The sequence below is a fragment of the Phyllostomus discolor genome, chromosome 9 (assembly GCF_004126475.2).
Source record: "Phyllostomus discolor isolate MPI-MPIP mPhyDis1 chromosome 9, mPhyDis1.pri.v3, whole genome shotgun sequence".
In the NCBI taxonomy this organism is placed as follows: Eukaryota; Metazoa; Chordata; class Mammalia; order Chiroptera; family Phyllostomidae; genus Phyllostomus; species Phyllostomus discolor.
The window spans coordinates 94,194,655-94,216,988 of record NC_040911.2 but is presented as its reverse complement, the minus strand read 5'-3'; the positions used below and the strand labels follow the sequence as shown (position 1 = coordinate 94,216,988).

General features: G+C 55.2%; 1 protein-coding gene and 2 pseudogenes across 3 annotated transcripts in view; 2 read left to right on the top strand and 1 right to left on the bottom strand.

The window, feature by feature from the left end:
- Positions 1-3,806: 3,806 nt before the first annotated feature.
- Positions 3,807-8,990, top strand: LOC114506125 (annotated as a pseudogene).
- Positions 8,991-13,031: 4,041 nt separating this feature from the next.
- ADA (adenosine deaminase) overlaps positions 13,032-22,334 on the top strand; it is a 28,116-nt gene continuing 18,813 nt past the window's right edge. For 2 of the 3 annotated variants that reach the window (XM_036009873.1, XM_036009872.1), the window contains exon 1: positions 13,033-13,190. Coding sequence is in view for 2 of the 3 variants with exons in the window: in XM_036009872.1 (XP_035865765.1) it covers positions 13,158-13,190 (33 nt within the window). In the remaining variant the exon portion in view is untranslated. Of the gene's footprint in view, positions 13,191-22,334 lie in introns of all 3 variants that reach the window. The other variant, XM_036009871.1, reaches the window with a different exon arrangement.
- On the bottom strand, positions 15,683-17,267 carry LOC118496844 (annotated as a pseudogene).

Genomic DNA, 22,334 nt, shown 5'->3' with positions numbered 1-22,334 from the left:
CCTCCCCGAGGCAGATCCATCCGTGTGCCTGCTGGGAGCGCCTGGCCCCGGTCCTCCCCTCTCCCTCCGTCCTGGGAAAGGGTCCATGTCCTTGATTGCAAAACTCCACTGACAAGGAGCAGGAACCAATGATCCCTCCAAGACTGCTAACACCCCGAAGACAAGGACTTTGCAAAATGATTCCGTGACAGGCCACTGCCCCAGGAATGTTCCTGAGGAGAGGGCTGGAGGGAGCTGAGGGAGGGGTGGGAGCGGGTTCCCGGGTTCCCGCCAGCCCTCCCCTACGGCTATGCCCGGGGCTTCTCTTCCAGCTCTGGTCCCCACCACCACTCCCCACTGGCCTGGAGCGCCTATCCACCATGCCTTTCCTGGAGGGCTCGGAAAATACGCACCCCAGCTAAAGAAGCATCCAGGCCCCCCTCTGCACACTTTCCTGTAAGGACAGCATGTCTGTGGACACTCAGGGGCTCCTGAGGGCCCATGAACCCCCCTTTGGCTCCACTATCTCATCTGCTCAGACCAGACCACTGCCTGGAACCCACAGCAGCTCAGCCAAAATGCAGCTTGCTCATCGCTTCTCCATGGCTGATGTCCCCCCAACTCCACCCGGCTCCTCCGGCTCAGACAGAGAAAGGCTCTCGGAAATGTGAATTTGCAACCGCCCCTCTTCCAACCACTGCCCTCCCACCACCCCCACCATCACCACACTGAAAGGAACAGGAAGACATCGTGACACTGAAGGCCCGCGTAGAAAAAGAAGAGGCTGTGTCCTCGGTGTTCAGAGGCTGTTTGGAGCTGTCGGTGCGGGAGGGCCTCAGCAGAAAGCTCCACAAACCACGGTGGGGGTGGGGGTGGGGGCTCGGGCATGGCAGTTGAGTTGTCCTCAAGGAGTGACCCCAGCTGTCTTGCCCTTCCTCCTCTTCCCCCCCTCCCCCACAGTCATGCCTCTCTTGAACTCTAAGGGGCCCCACGAAACCTGCAACCAGGGGAGCAGTGGGCAGTGGCAGCTCATCCCAGGCTCAAGCCCTGAACCTGTCCCCAAGGTCCCCTTTTCTCCGACTCTTCAGTGAGCTAACAGCAGCCCCACCCCCGGCCCATTTCTTGCCTGTGACATTTCCAGAGGGCCAAAGCAGGGCCCACCCGGGCTCTCTCCCATTGCTTCTTCTGCCCTCAGCTCTTCCTTGTTTCACTGTCTGCAGCTCTCATAAACATACTCTCAAAATAAAAAAAAAATGAGAAGAAGTGATTCCAGGGCAGTTATACAGGATGTACCAGAAATGCTAATGCCAGCAGACCCTCACGCAGGTCTACAGCAGGGCCCCACACTTCTGAAGCCAAAACATTCTAAACAAAATCATTTCAGTTTAGCACCAAAACTCATTTGGTGGCCCAAACCGAACTTGAACAGATACATGAATACTCAGACATTATTCTCTGCAGAAATGTGAAGGAGTCTAATTAGAGGAGGCTCACCTGGATCCCACATCTCTGTGAACACACAGCATGTGCTTTCTGAACCCCCAAACTCCTCTAATCCCATGACTCAGGAGGGCCTGAGACAGCAGGGGTTTGTTTGTTTGTTTGTTTTTAGAGAGAGGGGAAGGGAGAGAAAAGGAGGGAGAGAGGCATCCATGTGAGAGAGAAACATCGATCAACTGCCTCTTAAACATGCCCTAACTGGGGACCAAACCTGCAATCCAGGCATGTGCCCTGACCAGAAATTGGACCGGCGACCTTCCGCTCTGCAGAATGTCACCCAACCAACTGAGTCACACTAGTCAAGTCCAGGTGTGACTAAGTCCTTTCCATCTGTTAACTCACCCAACTCTTGCAATAACCCTGTGGAACAGAACTTATCCTTCTTCCTCCCATGTTGTAGATAAGGAAACTTAAACAGAAAGGGGTGGAGTGACTTGCTCACAGCTGGTGGGTGCTGGAGCTGGGGTTTGAACCTGCAAGCCTTAGTTCTAGAGTCCACCTCTGCACCACCCTCATCTGCCTTGCCAAGCGAGGTGGGGGTGGTAGGGTGGGGTTAAACAGCACAGAATTGCCCTTGTAAGCTGCCTTTGCAACATGGACATGCCCAGGAGGCTTTGTGAGACACCTGCCTGCTGTGACAGGCATTGTCGGAGGGTGACCAGCCATCCTGGTTTGCACTGGAACTGCCTTGGTTTCAGCACAGAAAGTCCTGCATCCCAGCAGACTCCTCCTTCCCACCACGCAGGGATGGTTTGTCACCCTAGGTCTTGGGGACCTCGTGCCTCTTCTCCTAGGAGCATCGTGAGCATCACGACCCATTGAGGGGGATTCTAGGGTCTGAAGAAGCACGTTGTTCCCACTGGAAGGCTTCTCGATGCAAACCAAGTTCTCCTGCAGGCACTCAACCAAGACACAGGGAGGGCCTGCTGCCTATGTCCCATTTACTGAGTGGCAGTGTGTCTGCCACCAAACTAGCACCTCCTTTAGGGGTTTGCAGGGACCAGTGCAACCCTAGCGGGCTTTCCCTTTGAGCTCTGACTTTGGACTCCATGGTAAACACAGAGGTGATATTCTAGTGGGGGGAAATTTACTCTGACATTCCAAGTGAGAAGGGTCTGGATTTCAGCCCCGCCTTTAAATTTTAACCCATTAAACACCTACACTGGATACCTGACTTCTCAGGAATGAACCACACCAGGGACTCACATCCATCTGGCATAGGCCTGCCTGGTGCTGTCTCTCTGCAGAGAAGGCGAGGCAGGGCTGGGGCTGCGGAGGCAGGAGAGAAAGGAGCCTGAACTCAGAGAGGGAGAAACAGAGCTCTGTGTGCTGATGGCCCTGAGGGCTCCTGAGCTGAGTGAGAAAGGAGGGGGCCAGGGTGCTAATGCCACACCATCCACACAACTGCTGAGGGCTCTCCCAGTCCAGAATGTGGGCGGGAGGCTTCCGGTTAAACATGGCCGACTGAACACACCTCCCTCCACTGTTCTCTGAAATTCCAATAGCATATGGATGAAATTCCAATAACATATGGATGAAATTCCAAAAACAATGCATAAAGCCATTTAAAAAAATACACACCCACCCACAGGGACAAGGAGAACACGGGAAGAAATAACAGCAGATAAGAAGACTCAACCAAATTCTGGAAGCCAGAAAGCAGATGCTGACCAGGGGCTGATTTAAGAAACCCAAGAAGGTGAACCCTGGCTGTTTGGGGGGAGTGATCAGAACCCAAGGCAGTCTGAGACCCTCAAAAAGTGCAGGGCAGGACTGAAAATGGAAGGACTGGATGGCTATCCACCTAGGGGACAACTGGGCTCGGAGGTCTCCTGCCCCAGGGGACCCAGGCAGGACACGACCCCTCCCCACCGCCGCAGGGGGCCCACTCGTGGGAGAGGCTGGGAGATGAAAATCTGACATAACGTTCCCCCGGAGCTCAGCACGGGGCCCGGAATAGAGCAGGTCCTGGGCGAGCTGTTGGCGTCATTACGTTCCGATGGCCTCTTTCTGTCTTGTTCTCCAAATGTCTTGGTCTGAAAACTATGAGGCAGGATGTGAGGGCGATCTGGCTGCGACATCTGTCACCCCAATGATCGGCAGGGTTGGAAGCTAAGAGGCAGAAGAGACAACGTGGATGGCAGAGTCTGGCTGCCCGCTAACATCCCTCCTCTGACCCACACCCCCTTCCCACAAGCCGGGCTATCTGATGCGGCAGGCCTGACTGGCTGCCTTCTCCCACCTGCCACCCACTCCTAGCTCGCCAGGAAAGGGTTGGCTCTCTACCTCGCTTTCCAGCCTCAAGGCATTTCCCAATCTGCTTTACAATGAGGAGTGGCCACGGGACTGTGGACGTGGAATCTGTTGCGGGGAAACCAGGTGGTAGCCTTAAAGGAAGGAAGCCGTCGTGCACCACGAGGGTAAGGACCGTGTGCGAGGGCCGGCGGAGCGGGCAGATGGAAGGGCCTATCTGTGTGGGGCGGCTGCACCAGCCTCGTGTTGCCCACCCTAGACTCCTTTTACGTGACAGAGAAGCAAACTTTTTGCTGTGGTTGTTTTAGGATTTGGTGTTGTGTGCATCTGATCCTCACCTTGGCTGATAAATCTGAGATGGAGACATCCCTCCCTTGCCCTCTTTCCTATTCGGAGATCCTAGAAGATCAGAATCCTGCGTTCAGAGACCTTAGTTAAGGAGTCCACAGGGCCAGGGACAAAATCTACCCACACATACAAATGTAGGTTACCTCATGAGCTAGGTTATCCTATGAGTTAGGTGTCTATGTGGATTCTCCTACGAACTAGGTGTGTCTGTGTGTTACCCTGTGAGCATGGCATTATGTGTGTTATGCCCCCTCAACAGAGGAGGAAGCTGAGGCCCGGACAGAGCTTGTGCAAAGTCACAGAACTGTCCGAGGTGAAGCCAGGCCCGCAGACCGCCTGCGTTTCACACTTGCTCTGTCAGCATTTGCATTTTTGCAATCCTTCATTCCCCACCACTTGCCCGAAGTTCACGGAGGAAGACAGCAGAGCCAAGGAGGAAGAGATACTTAATGACCCTGGTCATACGGTAGCAAATCGACGGCACAGGCTCCCCTGCGGCATCGTGAGCCAGCCGACCAGAGAGCGGGTTTTCTCTCCACGTCCTCCGTGCCCGGGGCAGGGCCAGCCTGGGGAGCCGTGTGCTGAATGAATGACATGACCTGCCCTCAGCCACACAGCTGGATGGCCGAACAGGGGTGCCGTCAACTCAGGGGTGCCTGCCAGGGCTCTGCCCCCAGACCTGGCTGCTGTCCAACCTGTGCTGCTTTTTCCTGAGTACCGACAGAGGTCAAGAGCGCAGGCTCTGAGGTCTGGCATAGTCACACCCAAATTCCAGCGTCATCTCTCACTGTGACTCTCTGTGACCATTGGGAGCCTTGGTTTTTCCGCCAGTGAGTGGGGCTGATGACGGTGCCTTCCTCGCAGAGATGATGCACATTAGTCCCTTCCCCTGGTGACTAGCTCGAGAAATAGTAGCTGTTATTGCGACACATGTTTTGTATGAGTGTGTGGGATGGGACGGATTAATTTGCCTATGTCTGGTTTTTTTTTTTTGAGGGTATGTTTATTTGACCTGGGGGCAAGGGAACAAGAAAAGGCTCAGGACAGAAGAAACAATAGGAGAGAGGCTGGACAGGGCTACCTCGACCTTCCAGAAATGTTACAGGAAAAAATGAGCCCGGGCAGGCCTGCTTTGATTCACCAGAAAGTCTGAGGAAAGGGGACCTTGGGGACAAGTTCAGCGGGTGAGCCCGGGACGAGCTGCCGCTGCCCGCTGCTCCCCTGGCTGCACGTCCTGTGGGAACCTTTAGAGTTTATGAGACACACATCTGTGGGAGACGAAGACAAGGACAGGAAAGGCAGGGGCGTGCTCCCCAGGAAGGGAAGCTCCTAAGTTGCCTATCTTGAAACCTTTCTCCTCAGGCGCTGACTTGCTCTCCTGTAACCCAAGGCTGCCTGAGCCCTGGGCAGGCCTGGACACAGGTCAAGGGCTCAGGTGAAGGCTTCCCGTACATCTCAGGAGCTTGGGAACAGGGACCTGAATCGCCCACTTACATCCCACCATCCCACCAGCACACGACCCCCTCCCGCTCTCCACCCAGCCCTGGGTCAGCACTGGAGATCCGAGAGCATTGGAGCCTGTCCTATCTGTGAAGACCCTTTACCTGACTGGTGGGGTCAGACGAGGTCACATGACTCTCCAATACACAGAAGACGATGACAAGTCGTGTGGAAAGAGCAAAAGGGCTTCCTTGAGGAACTCGCTTTCCCACTTCAGCAGAGATGCAAGAAGCTCACCCACATCCCCACCCTCCTCTCCTCCCGCAATGGCTGCTGGGAGCCTTCCCCAGGCTCCCCAGCTTGCTGTGGTGACATGACCCAGCTGTGGGGACTGGATGGGGGCTGATGTGTGATTTGTGCCACTTCTGAGCCTGGCCCCTCCAAACCTTGAACCCTCCTGGATACTCTCTCCCCCCTCTGAATGGCTGGAATAAGGATGAGCCTCAAGGCGACCTTGAGACGCACAGGATTCAGCCTGAGTCCCAGAAGGACTGAGCAGAGAGTTGCCACCCACCCAGACTTGGTAGGTACATGAGCAAGAACGCTATTTCTAGCACACTCTACTTCTGCCAGGTCTTCGTAAAAGTCGATGTGTTGCAGTAGCTAGGGTTGTCCTCACTAATCCATCTGCCTTTGAAGCCCGCTTTTCTTCACGACAGAACTAACGTTCCCCCCACCACAAGTTTGACACTTGCATTCGATGCCGAGCACTCAGTTGCTGAGGCCACTGTCACAGCTCCAGTCTTTGTTCAACTGGCGACGCCGCCCCTGATCGGAGCGCGCAGCTGCAGATCCGGGCAGCCTCACTCGTGGCTTCTGTCTGCACGGGCTTCTTTCCGTTGGCCGGCACGAGGTCGTGACCTAGATTTTGTTCAGGAAGGACACGCTAGGGAATCCTGCGTGTTTGAGAAAGTGCCTCTCTTGTCTGCACATGTGAACCACGTGCTGTGTGGGGGAAGCATCTCTCTCAGTTCCTCCTCCAGCTCCGGAGACCTTGGCCCGTGGTGTGTGGACAGACATGGGGAAGTTCAAGGCCAGCCCGTGTCCCCCGGGTCCTGGCCGGGACCTGGCAACACAGTCAAACTGAGTAACTGAGGAGAGTTCAATAAAGGAGTTATTGAACATTGACAGTTATCAGGTGAGTAGTCTGAGGTGCTTGCATACAACATGGTAACTCCGGCTGACTGATAACACTTTCGTATGACTAAACTTTGCTAAGAGAGTACGACTAAAACGTTCTCACCAGGAAGGAAGGAGGGGAAGGAAGGAAGGAAGGAAGGAAGGAAGGAAGGAAGGAAGGAAGGAAGGAAGGAAGGAAGGAAAGAGAAAGAGAAAGAAAGAAAGAAAGAAAGAAAGAAAGAAAGAAAGAAAGAAAGAAAGAAAGAAAGAAAAAGAGAGAGAGAGAGAAAATTGATGGGTGTGTTAATTAACCTGATGGGAGAATTCTTTTGAAGCAGGATAATATGAAGCTAGGGAAATCCCTAACAAGTAGAATAAGGGAAACTGAGGAAAAATAATAAATAAGGCCAAACAGCCTGAGCAATTTACAGCCAGCCAACGAATCACAAAGTTTTATTTTTCCCAACCAAGGGCACTTAGGAGCAAATGGCTTACATATCCCAGGACAGACTGGCTTCAGTCCCCGTCCCTCTTCGGTGACGTTCTTGATGGCATTCGTTAAAGATAAAACTAATGAGTCCTGGCGGGCATGGCTTGGTGGGTTGAGTGCTGGCCTGTGAACCAAAGGGTCACCAGTTCGATTCCTGGTCAGGATGCATGCCTGGTTGTGGGCCAGGTCCCCAGTGCGGGGTGTGTGCGAGGCAACCACACACTGATGTTTCTCTCCTTCTCTTTCTCCCTCCCTTCCCCTCTGTCTAAAAATAGATAAATCAAATCTTTTCAAAATGCTCTAACCAAAATTACAGTATAATATAAAAATAAATAAATAAAAATAACTAGAAAATAACCCCTGACCTCTGTATATACCTACTTTGATGAATTCACATATTGAAGGACACACCTGAAAAGCCAAGAAAAATTTTGTTAAGACCCTCCCCTAAGGCCTCCCCAGGACTCCTGCTGGCCAAAGAAAGAGAAAAAGCCTTGATATGAAGGACGCAGAGCACGCTCTCGCTGGAGCACACCCGCCCCTTGTATCTTCCCTGCCTGCCCCCTGCGCTCAGAGACCCTGGGAGACTTGCAGCCAGGGGGCAGCAGGCTGCAGCTGCCAGTCCCCGGTCCCCCCCTGCCCCACCCCCCGTCTCCAAGGCCACATTTTTCTCTGACTTTCTCTCTCCTGTTGTTTCCTCTACCCCAAGCCCTTCCTTTGTTTCACTGTCCCCAGCTTTAATAAACATCCTCTCAAAATCACATGGACTTGTGTGGTGAAATCTTTTCTATACAAAGTCAAGAACCCACTCGCTACCGGCTGGCCGGAGGCAGACCCGCTCTGGGCCCGGAGCCTGTCTGGTGACACTTTCACAATATACACACACATCGGCTCGTCTCATCGTAGCTGAGCTCCACGTAGTTCAACACGGGGCCTCTGCGGGCTCTCAGCTGAGGCCAAGAACTGGCTCCTGTCCCAATAGCGTCCTAGAAGGAGGCAGGATTCTGCAGTTGGATTGAGGAACTCATGGGCCTCTCCATCAATCCCGACTTCCAGAAGGGTCTGAAGGACAGAATCATCCTGTGCATGTTCACCAATAAGCTGCAGCTGGACTCGGTACCCAAGATCAATGGCCCCATGCAAAGCTGGCACCAGCTAGAGACCCTCTCCAACTTCACGGAGGCCATGGTCATCTATAGCATGAACTCTGTGGGCTTGTTCAAGGCCAATGACCTGTTCCAGCGGGAAAATGACGCGGCGCAGCTATCTCTTCTGGCTCTGGTAGGGAAGGCCAAGACAGAGGGGCTGCGGAGCGATGTGAACGTTGGCATCAGGTGCTCTGAGAAACAGGCACAGGACCTCGATGACGCCATCGTGAGGACAGGCCAGCGTGTCATCAGGCTGCAGGCGGGCACCAACAAGTGTGCCAGCCCATCAGGCATAATGACAGACAGATGGAAAGACAACCCCAAGAACCATATCCTGCCACCCACGGACTACTCAACCATCCGCTTGCAATTGGGCACCAACACGTGTGCCGGCCAGCCGGGCACGAGGGATCCCAGGACCTGGCCGCATATCTGTGATACCAAGCTGGGGACCGACAAGGGCAGCAACTACTCCTCCGTGTGACGACAGATGGGCTACACACAGGGCGCCAGTCAGAGCAGCCAGGTCTCTGGCCTGGGCCAGCAGCTATGACCCCAAGTACTGCCCACAAAGCCCAGCGGGCCATGGAGCTCCAGAGTCAGCCGGCGACTACCCAAGCTCAAGGACGGCCCTGAAGCAGGCAGGCTACTGAGGCTCCCCTTGCAGGCAACTCCGCACGTCATCACCCCATCTGGGATTTGGGGTTGTCCTGTGTTTTCATCTTGTTTTTCCACGTGTTCACATGCCTCCAGCAGAGGGTCTGTGAAGCCAGACCCACGTGCATGTGGGGTGGAAGTCCCTGCCAGGGCACAGCCAGGTAGCACATTTCCCAGCAGGCTTTGGGCCACGCTGTTAGGGGGAAGAAATTTTCTTCCCTTGCTTCTACCCTTCTTTCCTTTTCTCTGCTGTTCAGTTTGTGATTTCTGTACCCACAGAAGTTCCCGTCGGTTTTAATAAAACAAAGGCAATTGTTGGGGCATGTGAGTAGGAGCCAGCACGCCTGTTACCTACCGCCACGTAACAACAACCTACCCCAAGGGTAATTCTTCTGTTCCACGTGGCGTGACTGGAGTCACATAAGCACTTGGAGCTGCTCTGGCTTGGAGAGCCCAGCCTGTCTTCACTGCTATGTTTGGTCTGTGGGTCGGAGCGGCAGAAAGGCGGTGGCATCGGGACAGGCGAGAGAGTGCAGGGACTGTATGAGGACTCTCTAGTGGGATGGTCCCAGGGCAGTTGGACTTCCTGCATTGCGACTCAGCATTCCCAGAGAGAGTGTTCAAGAGACCCTGTGGAAGCTGCAAGGCTTCTTTCTAACTTATTTTTAGAGAGAGCGGAAAGGAGTGAGAAAGAGAGGGAGAGAAACATCGATGTATGAGAGAAACATTGATCGGTTGCCTCTTGCACATGCCCCGACCGGGCACCTGGCCCACAACCTGGGCATGTGCCCTGACTTGGAATTGAACTGACGACCTTTTGACTTCTGGGATGATGCCCAGGCAACTGAGCTACACCAGTCAGGGCGCTGCAAGGCTTCTTATGGCCTAGATTCAAAGTCCAGGAATGTCATGTTCAGCACGTTCTGCCAGGGAAACAGGTCATTCAGTCCAGCCCAGGTACACAGGAGGGAGAATTAAGAGTCCCTCTCACGATGGGGGGAGGAGCAAAGAGCATGTGTCACCTTCATCGACGAGCAAGTCATCCAAGTTGGCTGGTGTTTGAAGAACATGCCGGGCAGTGATGAACCTGACACGGGAGAGGAACTCGAATGTCAAGGCAGGGGCTGGGCCGACAGTAAGGAGGTAGACAGTGGAGGCCCCGAAACCACAAAAGTTGGCGCCTGTGCAGCCCGTCACTGCCAAAACCAATAAGTAGAGACAAGGAGTGAAACTTTATGGGCACTTTATTCAGATGGCCGGCGATCTGAGAAGAAGGCGCGTTACGTACGTACCCTCAAAAACTGTCTTAACAGCCCATCTCGGGCTGCCCTTTTTATAAAAAGAAAGGGCTGGTGAGGGGTTTAGGAAAAGGTTAATTGACTAGAAGGTAGGTAAGGGGTTTGGAGAAAAGTTTCATTGGGTAAGAGCTGCAGTCAGTAGGGTTTTCCTAGATCGTCTTCATCTGCTGGCCAATGATTCTTCGTCTGCATCCGGGGCTTTTCCTCGCTGGAGCACATGGCTCTGATACCCTCTCGGGGCACAACAGTTGAATGGCTTCTTGACCTCTGGAGTCATAGGTCACATGTTCCATTTCCTAGCATAACAGCTTCCACATGCATGAATCACTTAAGCCTATGAACTATAACTGAAGCTACAAACGTGAACTCCTGAGTTCCCCTGTCACTGCCACATGCAATCCAGATCAGGTTCAGCTGATTCTTACCCCCCTAAATGTAGCTTGAATCCGATCTTCCCTCTCTCCCGGCACCGTCACCAGCACCTCCATCTGGCCGTTGCAGTTGCCTCCTTCCCAGCCTCCAGACTTGCTCCGGCCCCCCTGCAATGCCTTCCTCTCACTGCAGCTGAGACTCGTCGGTGAGCCAGGACAAGCGGAATACTGAAACCGAGACAGCTAGTTAAATGGCCAAGCAGTTTCCAGCCACCGAGTAAATCACAAAAGCCTGTCCTAACCTAGGCCACTTGAGAGTAAATGGTTTATACTTCCCCTCCCCAGCCAGAGGGTAATGGCTTAAGCCACCCTAGTCAGCGAGACAGGTAACAGAAATCCAATCAGCGCCCTTTGTGCCAGCCACAGCCAAGGATGGGTGATGTCAAGGGAATCAATCTCATTTTGGTGCATCAGCATGAAGCTGGTGAATATACTATTGAGGTCCTCCATAGACCTTCCCTAAAATTCCCTCCTTTAGAAAACAGGTAAAAACCCTCAACACAAAGACCCGGCTGGCTGTCTCTGGAGCATGCCCATCTCAGGCGTGCATCTTTATTTCTCTCTCCTAGACTCTAAGGGTCCTCATGAGACTTGCAACCAGGGGAACAATGGGCAGCAGCAGCTCATCCTGGGCTTACTGTCTGAACCTGCCCCTGATGCCCCTTTTCTCTGACTTCCTAGTGAGCTAACGGCAGCGCCCCCATGGCTCACTTCCATCCCTGTGACTCTCACTTCTCAGTGAGTCCACCCAGCCCAGCATGGCTCACGTCTTTCCTGCAACGCTTCCAGAATCCAGAGCAGAGCCCCGCCTGGGCTCTCTCCTGTTGCTTCTCCTACCCTAAGGCCCTCCTGTGTTTCACTGTCCCCAGCTTTAACAAACGTACTCTCAGAAGTCATCTCGGCTTGTGTTGTGAAAGTTTTCCCACATGAAGTCAAGATCCCACGCACTACCTACCTGCTTGGGGGCCGATACGCTCTGTCCTGGTCCCTTTCTGGTGACACAGCACCCCCAGGCTTAACCTGCAGCATGGGCATGAGACCATCAGGCATCTTGTTAGAAGACAGATTCCAGTTGAGTAGGTCTGGGCTGGGGCCTGAGAGTCAGCGGTTATAATCAGCTCCCGGGTACCATCGATGCTAATGATTCCCAGAACAAAATTTGATAATTTATTCCCCCAAACAACACTTGATTCTGCCTTACTTCCACTTAAAACCGTCCCCTGACTCTCCAGCGCTCTCGGGGAGAGACCTCACTGTACCCCACAGGCTCTCTGTGGCCCCGTTTCTCACCTGATGTTCTAGCCCCTTGCCCTCCGCTCCCCTGTCCTCTCTTTTCTCCTTATTTATTAACAATTTATTTATAACCTAATGAAATGAAACAGAACCACCACCCCACGGAGCACCGGAACATCACCAATAACCTGGATGTGACCCGTATGCTCCTCCCCTCTCCTGACTTGAGACAGCCATTCTCAAGTTTCTGCTTCACTCTCCCTTGATTTAAAACATTTCCTACCAAATGCATGTCTAAACATGTATATTTTTGGTTTTGTTTTTATTATGCATGCCAAAGTTGCACCATAGCGTAAGTAGGTTTCTGCGACTTTTCCACCCGACATTGTCTCTGAGATAGATGCGTTGCTGTTTGCTGCTGAAGTTCATTCAATTTCACAGCTGTGTACTATTCCACGGTGTGAATATTCCACAGTGTATTTGCCCACTCGCCGGTGGATGGGCATCTGGGGTGTTTCCCATGTTTTTGTTACTACCAACAGCTCAGGCGTGAATAAACGTTCTCTGGCTTGCCTTTTTCCACTCCAGCTCCCTTCACGGGGCAAACCACTGCACGGCCTCCGGACAAGCCTTCCCCAACCCGCAGGCCACGTCTGGTCCCCATTAAAGCTCCCTAGTTATACATTTATGTTATGCGATTGTGCGATGAGCGACAGTGAAGCCCACAAGGTCTGTGATGCTCATGGGTTTCCAGATGCCAGCTGGGGCCTGCCACACTGTAAACGCCCAGACAGCTGGCCTCCGAGGGGCCAGCAGGAAGCAGAACCGGGCGGCAGCTGGAGCCTGAGCCCACAGGTGACTGCAACCCCAACCCCCGGGGCCAGTTTTTGGGTGGGCCAAGGCGCGGAGGTGACTTGTGTTTGTCCCCGCGGCGGGGAAGGAATTCCAGGAAAAGTGCCGCTGGGACCGCGGGGCGGGGCGGGGCCTGAAGCGGACAAGGGGCGGGGCTTAAAGCGGAGCGGGAGCCGAGGCGGGGCGGGGCAGGGGCGGGCAGGGGGCGGGGCCGGACCGGGCCCCGTTAAGAAGGGAGTGGCGGGCCACAGTTACGAAGGGGCCCGGGAGAAACCGACCGGCGTCCTACTCAGACTGTGACCACCTGCACTCAGCGAAGGGAGCAGCGCCGGGGCACACGCTTGGCACCATGGCCCAGACGCCCGCCTTCAACAAGCCCAAAGTGAGCGCGGGCCGGGGCCCGGGCCGGGACTCGTGGTCGGGGTTCTGGCTTCTTGTCTGGCTGGAGGGCTTTAGGGGCTTCCACGCTGCGGGAGCGAACGGAGGCCCCTGCATGCGCTTCTTCCCGCAGCTCAGGCACTCGCCCGCCTTCAGGCTGTTTAGTGAGAGACAATGAGGAAGGGAGGGTCTTGAATTCGAAGGCACCTCTGGCTGCCTTCAGAGTTCTGCTTCCAGCGCTGACTTGGCCCTTCCCGGTCTCAGTTTCACTGCCTGTGAAATGGGCTTCCTAGCCTGGGGCCCCTTGTCTGTACCCGGAGGTATCTGGCATTGTGTGTAGTGAGTACTGAGCGCTCTGTGAATTTTACTGTAACATTGTGATGGTTTTGTCCATGCCAAGGAGCCCGTTGTTGGTGTACGGGCGGGAAGAACTGTGAGCCATGCCAGAGATAGGGGCAGAGGGTCTGGGTGGGCCTTAGGCCTTGCACTCTTCTGGTAAGATTCATTTGGCCACTGGTCCCAAGGATAACTCTCTTGTCCCTCCTCCCGCCAGCTGTGGTGTCTTGGGAATGGTGGGGTCAGGGAGAGTGCAGGCCCACCCGTGGGGCTTCAGAGGACTGGGATTCATCCAGGGAGGGGAGGCATGGGAAAGTCTGTCCAGCAGAGTGGACCAGCTAGTGGGATTTGAGACTGCTGAGGGGTCAGGGGCAGGCATGAGTTTCAGTCTGCCTTAACTTACCCACCTGAGAAATAGGTGCAGGCGATGAGGGCAGATGTCTCGAAAGTGTTGGAAGAATCCTGTGTCTGTACGCAGAGGAGAGGGACACAAAGGGGTGGGGAGAGCCTCTGAGGAGGTAAGTCCTAGTCCCCCACCCACCGATGATGCCCCACCACAGGGCAAATGCTCAGCTCCTTCCTGCCAGGTGTTCCAAGTTCTGGGGGAGCACTTTTGCCCCCCATGCCCAAAGCCTCCTTCACACCTTGTCAAATGCAGGTACCCCATCAGTAGTGGTTCCTTCCTTTGCAGGTTTTTTTTTTTAACTGTTTAGGACCCCTTCTGCCCTTGGGCTGGGGAACCACCTTACCTGCTAGGAACACCAAGATAGTAGACACACCCCCTTGACCGGGAGTGAAATGGGAGTTCCAGAGGTAAATGAAAGGTGGCACTTCTATAGGCTTTTGCTATATGCACCGGTTTGATCCTTGTAACACTTTTATAACAGCCCAGTGGGAGAGAGACTGTTATCCCTAATTTTTGGCCTTGCCCAGTCCTTTCCTGTGATTGAAGTGGGCGGGTCGTTTCCTCTCTCTGGGCCTCAGTTTCTGCATGTGGGAAATGGGCCCCACTTGCTTGTAGTGGTATCCAGAGGTCACCCACTGTGTACTAGATTTTACATCCTCAGGAAGAGGGAACATACCCAAGCTGGCTCAGCCACTGCGACCAGAGCCAGCTCCCTGCCTTCCTGTGGGTGGGGCAGATAATGAACTATTAGTACGAGCGTCTGGCATTCATGGAGTTGCATTATAGTGCTGTGCCAGGCACCATTCTGGCATGTTACCTGGATTAATCCATTTCATTCTGATAGTGATGGTGTGAGGTGGCTGGTGTCCACCTATCTTACAGACAAAGAAACAGAGGCACAAAGATGAGCTAGATTAGGAAAATCAGAGTAGCTTAACTAGGGTTTGAGCCCCGTGTGGCTGGCTTCACAACCCTGTGGCCCTAACCAGCTTTCCGGAACTGCCTCTGCAGAAGCCTTTGCGGGTAGGGTACCTGAGCCCCGGGTACAGGCCTCTCTTGCATCTCATACCTACCTCCAGGTGAGGCCCAGGACCTGGCCCGCTGTAAGAAGCTAGAGCAGAGCTTTCCAAACTTTAAGGTGTACTCAACAATCACTTGACTTTGTTAGCATTCGGGCTCTGAATCAGGAGGGCTAGTGTGGGTGCTGAGATGCTGCACTTCTGACAAGCTCCCAGGTGGTGCTACCTTGGCTGGTGCAGGGACCACACTGTTGGTAGCAAGACCCCCGGCAGCTGCCTAGTGCTTTGATTATGGCATTCCAACAGATGCCTCCTGAGCACCTGCTGGGCCCTGGAGGAGGTGCACCGTGCATAGAGGGGTGACTCTTACATATCGCCGCAGGAGGCAAGCCTGGGAAATGGCATGGCACTCAGGGCGAGCTCTGTGTCGGTTGGGTTGCGGGGGCACTGCTGATCCCCTGCCTGGGATTTAATAATAATAACGGCTGTCATTTGAGTGTTTGTGGGTATTCGGTACCTTCTGTGATTTACCTCGCAGAATCCCCTGAACAAGGACTTGGCAGGGTAGATTTCTTCTTCCTCTTCCTCCTCCTTTTCCGTCTTCTCTCCTCTTCCTCTTCCTCCTCCTCTTCCTTCTTCTCTTCCTCTTCCTCCTCCTCTTCCTCCTTCTTTTCCTTCTTCTCTTCCTCTTCCTCCTCCTCCTTCTCTGCTTCCTCTTCCTCCTCCTCTTCTTCCTGCTGCTTAACATGGTGTTTATTTGTGAGAATTCAGGGGAACAACAGCCAAGAGGAAAGGGTGTGAGGAAGATTCCTCTCTGGAAGGTACCAAAGCCACCCCTCCTGTTGTGCTCCTGTTTGGGTCACATGAGCCCATCCCAGCCCATCCGGTCAGAGCCAGAGGAAAGGAATGTGTCTGTGAGTGACAGGGTTAGAAGGAACCCATCGGCAGCGCTTCCCAAAGCTTCGAAAGACTGGCCGAGTGTTACGCAAGACACGCAGTAAAACACTCCTTCACGGAGTCCCTTGCAAATGGTGTGAGGGAAAGGCTCTCCCGCGTCAGGGCCAAAGACTGCAAAAGGCAGAAGGTGTGGGCAGGCCCCTTGCTACACCACAGGCAGAATTCAGGGCCATCTCGAAACTCAAGGGCGTCGTGGGCTTGAGCATTCTCTTCTGCTGTTTCATTGGTCCCACAGGGAGACAGCGCTCCCCATGCCTGCGACCTTACCAAAAGTGTAGAGCACTGCCAAGAGGTTTAGTCCCTTCCTCGGCACCCAGAGCAGAAGAGGGCACTGGAGCAGTGAGCAGAGAATTTGTGTAATAACACATGCCAGGAAGCCTTTTATTCTGCTACTCCAGCTTAATGAAGCTGTCCCAACTCCCTGGGCCAGGTGCCCCGGCTCTCGGTGTCCTGCGCCTTCAGCACCTTCTTCAGCCCTCGGCCTCCACCTCTGCGCTGCCCCGCCCACCAAGGCAGGCGGTTTGTCCCCATTTACAGATGTGGGGGCCGAGGCTGGAGAGGTGAGGTGGCTGCCCGAGGCTAGTCAAAACCTGAGAGCTGAGTGGGCCAGCCACGTTGGAACAGCAGTGTTCTGGGCTGTGCCTTTTTGAGGGAGAGGAGACTTGGGGCTAAATCTCCCACGTACTTTTCTCTTTCTCATATTTGAACGTTGCTATGAATCAGGCGCTATTCTGATACGCGTATGTGCACGTGTGAATTCACTTAATGCTCGCCACAGCCCTCCTGAGGGAGGTCCTGTTCTTCTCTCCATTTACATAGAAGACACGGAGGCCCAGAGAGGGGACGGAACTTGCCAGCGTCACACAGCGGGAAAGCAGAAGGGCGAGACTTGCACCCTGATCTACCTGAAACTGACGTGGATGCCGTTACTGGCTTTGCCATCCCCACTTAGTGGGGGAGGAGTTAGAATTAGGGTGACCCTGGACTTCAGAGCACCTGGGGTAGGATCCCAGCCTCAGCACTTATCAGCAACGAGAGCTTAGGTGGACAGTTCCCTGAACCCCAGCTTGCTTCTCTAAAATGGGCTCATACCGCCAAGCGCATGGGGCCCTAGGGGGAAATTGGTCCGCTGGTTGGTGCCCGTGGGGGCTGCTGTGGGCTCGGGAAGTCTCCCCACCAGCCCTGTCTCTCTGTCTTGCTGCCACTGGGGACACTTGCCTTGGGCTTCCAGCACCTTTTTTTTGTGACCAGAGCCACTTGTTAAAGTACAAATTGCCCCGGGAAGAGCCCGGCTTACCCGTACATCTCCCCACGTGGCAGTTGGGAGGGACAGGAACAGAGACTGGGTTTTCTCAGCCTCTGATGGAGAAGGAAAGTGAGGACCACGGCGGGGAAGTGCTTGCATCCGGGTGTGCAGCGAGCACAGGAGCCCGGCCGGCCTCCCCAATTCTGTATCTGATCTCACACGGCTTGACTGGCGAGGGCAGGGGCCCTGTGAGCTGGGAGAAACCTGTCCACCTGCCCATTGTCCTAGGGAGTGTCCCCACAGCAGGGAGGGGTGGGACTGGCGTCTGGTTGGAACAGGGGGAGAAGAGCAGGCCAGGGGCCCCAAAGTGAGGCTCAAATCTGTGTTTACCCAGAGTGTTGGGGGCAGGCTTGCCCCCACCCTTTAGGGTTCTGAGGCCCCGGAGCAGCAAGGTTGGGAGACCAGTGAGTTTAAACTTGGGTGGCAGAGGGGCCGGGCTGCCTGGCTCCGTGTGCTGATCTCCCCACTTGTCCATCGTAGGAGCTTGGCTGAGCGGCCTCTCTGTGCCTCCATTCGTGCATGTCACAGGGGGATTGGACTTTTACCCACCCCACGTGAAACGTCAGTTACAGGCCTGCCTGGGGTGGGGCACGCCAGGGCTAGCTGCTATTGATGGTTTTTGTCATGATTATTAACCATTCAGTTCGGACTTTACCAGCGTTGACTCAGCGCCGCTATGGAGGGTGAAGGGTGGTAGGTGCGACTTCGTCTGGCTGTGGCACTCCTTAATCTGGGACCTGCAGCATGTTCCTTAATCTCTCTCTGAGCCTCAGTTGTCTCACCTATACAATGGGGATAACTCTGCTGAGTTCCGAGGCTGTTCCCCCACGGGTGTCACCCTGGACACATCTGTCTTCTGTGAAACCTCTAGGGAAGCCCACAGCAGCAACAGAGAGCTAAGTCAGGCTCCGGCTTGGCAGGAGGCACTGAGGAACAGCTCCGCCCCTTCCCTCTGTACCTCGCAGCTGCAGGAGCCCAGATGGGGCTGAGCATAGAGGCCTTCCTGGAGGAGGTGTGGCTGAAACAATTTGTCAGCCCCAGGGCTGCTCTGTCTCCTCTTCTTACCCACAAGTCAGCTTAGAGGCTGTGGCCCCTGCTGGCACTGGCCCCTAGCGCTGCCCAGATCATTGCCAAGACCAGGGCTAGGAAGGGAGAGGATGTCTGCCCTGCCCTGCCCCCCACCCTGTGGGCACCGTGGCTCATCCAGGTTCTGACTGCGGCGCCCAGATTCTGGGGCTGGGCCGGCAACACTCGCTGCTTTGCCCTGCCTGGATTCTCTGCCAGGCCGTAGGTGAGCCCATCCTCGAGGCAGGGAGAGGACACAGCACTGCTGACCTAGGACAGGGAGAAGGGGATGCCATCACTTGGTCACTCAGCACTACTATGGCCCTTCTCGCTGTGCCAGGCCTAGGCCCTAAGGGTGCAGCCTGAGGACGCAAAGTCCCTGCTTCCAGGGAACTAACAGTGGTTGGGGGCGGGGAATACACACAGTAAGAGACTTTAAAAATTAGTGGGATGGAAATAAACAGTGATGTGTTTGGGGGGCCCTGAGGAGCCCTGAGAAGCAGTCTGACTGGGGCAGACGCTGGGGGAGGACAGCCCCCCACCCTTCGGCAGTTGTAAGCGGGGAGTCAGATCTTGGAGTGTCCTGCCCAGAAATCCAAGACTTGGATCCTCGTCCTGGCTCTGCTACGGCCACCTTGGGTGACCCTGGGCAAGGGAATGCAGCTCCCTTGGTCCTCACTTGTCTGGCTGGCATCACCCGAGGGCAAGGACTCAGGGAGTTTCCCCAAGCCCAGGGGGCCCACTAATAAATATTGTTGGTAACTGGGATGCTTCCTGCTCAGGTCCGGGAGGATCTCCTGCAGCTCTGCTTGTGAGTCGGACTCACGGAGAGCAGGTGCAGAGGAGGGGGCGTGAGGTTCCTCTCCCGGGGGCCTGGCCCAGTGCTGGGCCCGGGGTGGGATGCGGGGGTGGGTGCTGGCCCGGGGCAGCCCTCGGGCTTAGGGCTGGAGAGACTTGGGTTCCAACCAGCTCTGCCACTGCAGATCCATGTGACCCTGGGCAGTTGGCTGAATTTCTCTGAATTTAGCTTGGCCAGTCCGGACAGGGCTAAGGTGTACCTCTACTAGGGGTTGAGGAGAAGTGAGCTAAAGGCCTGGTAACAGGCAGCTGCCGTTACTGTTGCTGTATCATTTATATCCAAGGCCAGGCCTGTAGGAGTTCAAGACTCAGACCAGGGTTCAGATCCTGACTCCATCACCGACTGGCCGTGGGTCCTTAGATACTGCTTTGCACCTCAGTTTCCCCATCTGCAAAATGGGAGGGGAGCCCCAACCGTCCTGGTTGTAAGAATGAACTAAGAAAGGCATGAGCGTGGTCTCGCACCGGGTCGTCACTGCTGCTGCTTTCCCCTGGATGGGGTCCGTGGGTCAGGGCCCCCGCCGCAGCCTCCGAGCTTGCACCCCGTGTCACCTGGGGTGGGGGTGGGCTGACGCTTCTCCGCGGGTAATCGCAGTTTCCCAGAAAGTCCAATGGGAGCAGCTGGGGGTGCTTGTGGAAGTGGCCCCTGCCTTTGCTCCTCCCCCGAACCACGTCTAGGCAGCTTCCCAGAAGCCCCAAGGAGGGGCGGAATCCGTGGGGCACGGTGGGCAGGCCGGCTCCCTCTTCTCTCTCCCTGGGGCACTCCTGCCTCCCGCCCGTCTCTCGGCCACGGCCACGCACCGCTGCACCAGGTGCCTCAGGCTGACTGAGCACCTACTGCGTCTGGTGCTAGAGGAGCTCTGGGTACTGCTGCTCTCCCTCTGGCCTCCTGCACCTGTGCTCTCTCTGCCTCCCCTCCAGCCCGCTCCCCCGGGTCCTCGAGCAGCAGCAGAAACAGCTTTAAAAGGCCACTCCCCTGTTTTAAAACTCCTCAGCGGACCCCCCTTAACCGTGGCCTGCCTGCGGTGTCTCCCTGGCTTCCATCCCCTGACTTTCCAGCTTCCTCTCTCACCACCAACCTCGTTCTCTGCACTTGAGCCAATTTCCTGACCCGGACACTTAGCAGCTGCGGTTCCTGTGTCTGGAACGGTTCTCTGCTGTCCTCCCTTCCCCCACCACACCCTGCTCCTCTGTGTGTTTCCTCCCCACAAAGCGATCTTTTCTGGGTACCTTCTGAGCACCTCCTCCCCCACTTCCTGGCTGTTTTTCTTTTTCTCGCGCACCACACACAACACACATCAGTAACGCTGGGTTCTGAGAGCTGTGCATGCTTTCCAGCGGGGTAGGCTACAGTCTGCTGCAATGACCACCGTCCCCAGGTCCAGGGGGTCTAAAGCAGCTGAGGTGTCCGTCACTCTGCTCACCTTCCATGTCCATCACCGTCTGCTCATCGCCGTTATGTAGGGATGCAGGCAAATGGGTGGCTGCCATCCTGGGCGTTTCTGGTTGCTATGCCAGAGCGAAGAGAGGGCTCTGGAGACTCGCACATTGGCATTTAAGTGCTGGGGCCCGAAGTAGCCTCGCAGTCCCGCCCACCGCCTCGGGGGAAGCAGCACCAGCGACAAGCCTCGCACACTGGCTGAGCGTGGACTCGTAACTCAGAGACACTCTGGTTTTCGCCTTCTAACCTCCCCTGCCTTCTCGAACCTCACACTGTTCTTCCCTCTCAGCTTCAGTCTCCTCCATCGTCACCTAAACACGCTCACGTCCTTCCCACCTGAAAAATAACACAGTGCTCTTGACCTACCTCCACCTACATTTCTCCATTTTCTTACCCCTGCTTCTCGCTTTCCCTACCCCATGGTTCCTTTAGCGCGGTGGTCCTCCATCTTAGCCTCGTGTTTAAAAAACAGAACAAAACAATAGCCCAACAAAACCTGCACCCAGGCTCACCGCAGGGATTGTGATTTAATTGACGTGTGTGGGCCCAGGCATCCTGGCACTTTCCAGAGCTTCCTGGGTGCCCCCAGTGGGCAGTCGGGTTGAGAACCCACGCCTCCTGGTGCCCCGTGTTCTGGGCCCCAGGGGCACGTTTCTGCTCTCCTGCTCCTCGGCCTCTGGCAGGACCCGGCTGTATGAGTTTCCTGTGGCTGCTGTGACAAACACCACACGCTGGGTAACTTAAAACAGCAGAAGTTCATTGTCTTACTGTCCCCCAAGGCCAGAAGTCCAAAACCAATGTCTCAGCAGGGCTATACACGCTCCGAGGGCTCCAGGGGTGGGAGAATCCATCCCTCACCCTCCTCCAGCTTCCGGTGGCCCCAGACGCTTCTTGGCTTGTGGCCCCGTCGCTCCCATCTGCCTCTGTGGTCACATTGCTGCTTCCTCTTGGGTGAGTTTCTCAAAATACTTTGTCTTCTCATAAGGAGACAGGTGGCTGCAGCAGGGGCTGTCCAGGGAATCCAGGATGAGCCCCTTCTTTCAAGGCTTTTAATAATCACACTTTGGCCGTCTAAAGGTAACACAGGTCCTGGGGATGAGGACACAGACATGTTTTAGGGGGGCTACCATTCAGCCCTCTACTCCACCAGGTGGGCCACCCCTCCCCCCGGAAATCTGATTGCTCCTTGCCTTCCGAACCCCACACTCCCATTTCCCTCCCACTTCTCGGGGGCTCTTCTCCAAGCCCACCCTCTTCTGTGAAGCCCCTGGGTGCCGGTGCTTATCAAGGCTTTCACCTGCGCCCTGTCCTCCACGCTGTCCCCCTGGGGACCTCACTCAAGACCACAGCTCTGGTCACCTCAGTTCCTTCCAACATCTCCAGCGTCCATCTCTGAGAACTCTGGGCCCTCATGTCCGCGGGCTCCGTCCATTTGTACTCAGAAATCTCAAAGATTCCCCAGTGTAATGTAACAAAGATCAAATGGCTCACGCCTGTCCTCCCCACACTCTCGCCCCACCTCACCCCCTTTCTTCCTGAGCTCTCCATCTCAGAGCGTGGAATCACCCCCCACCCCATATGGGCCAACCTGGAGCGTTATCCTTGATGTCTCTCTCTGTCCACCTGCTTTCCACATCCGCCTCGTGTCCCTGGTCCAAGGCAATCACCTCTCATGCACTGGACCGCAGTAGCCTCTAACCGGTCCTGCTACGGTTTTCCTCCCCCTGCAGCCAGTCTCAGGCTCTGCCGTGGCTTCTCTG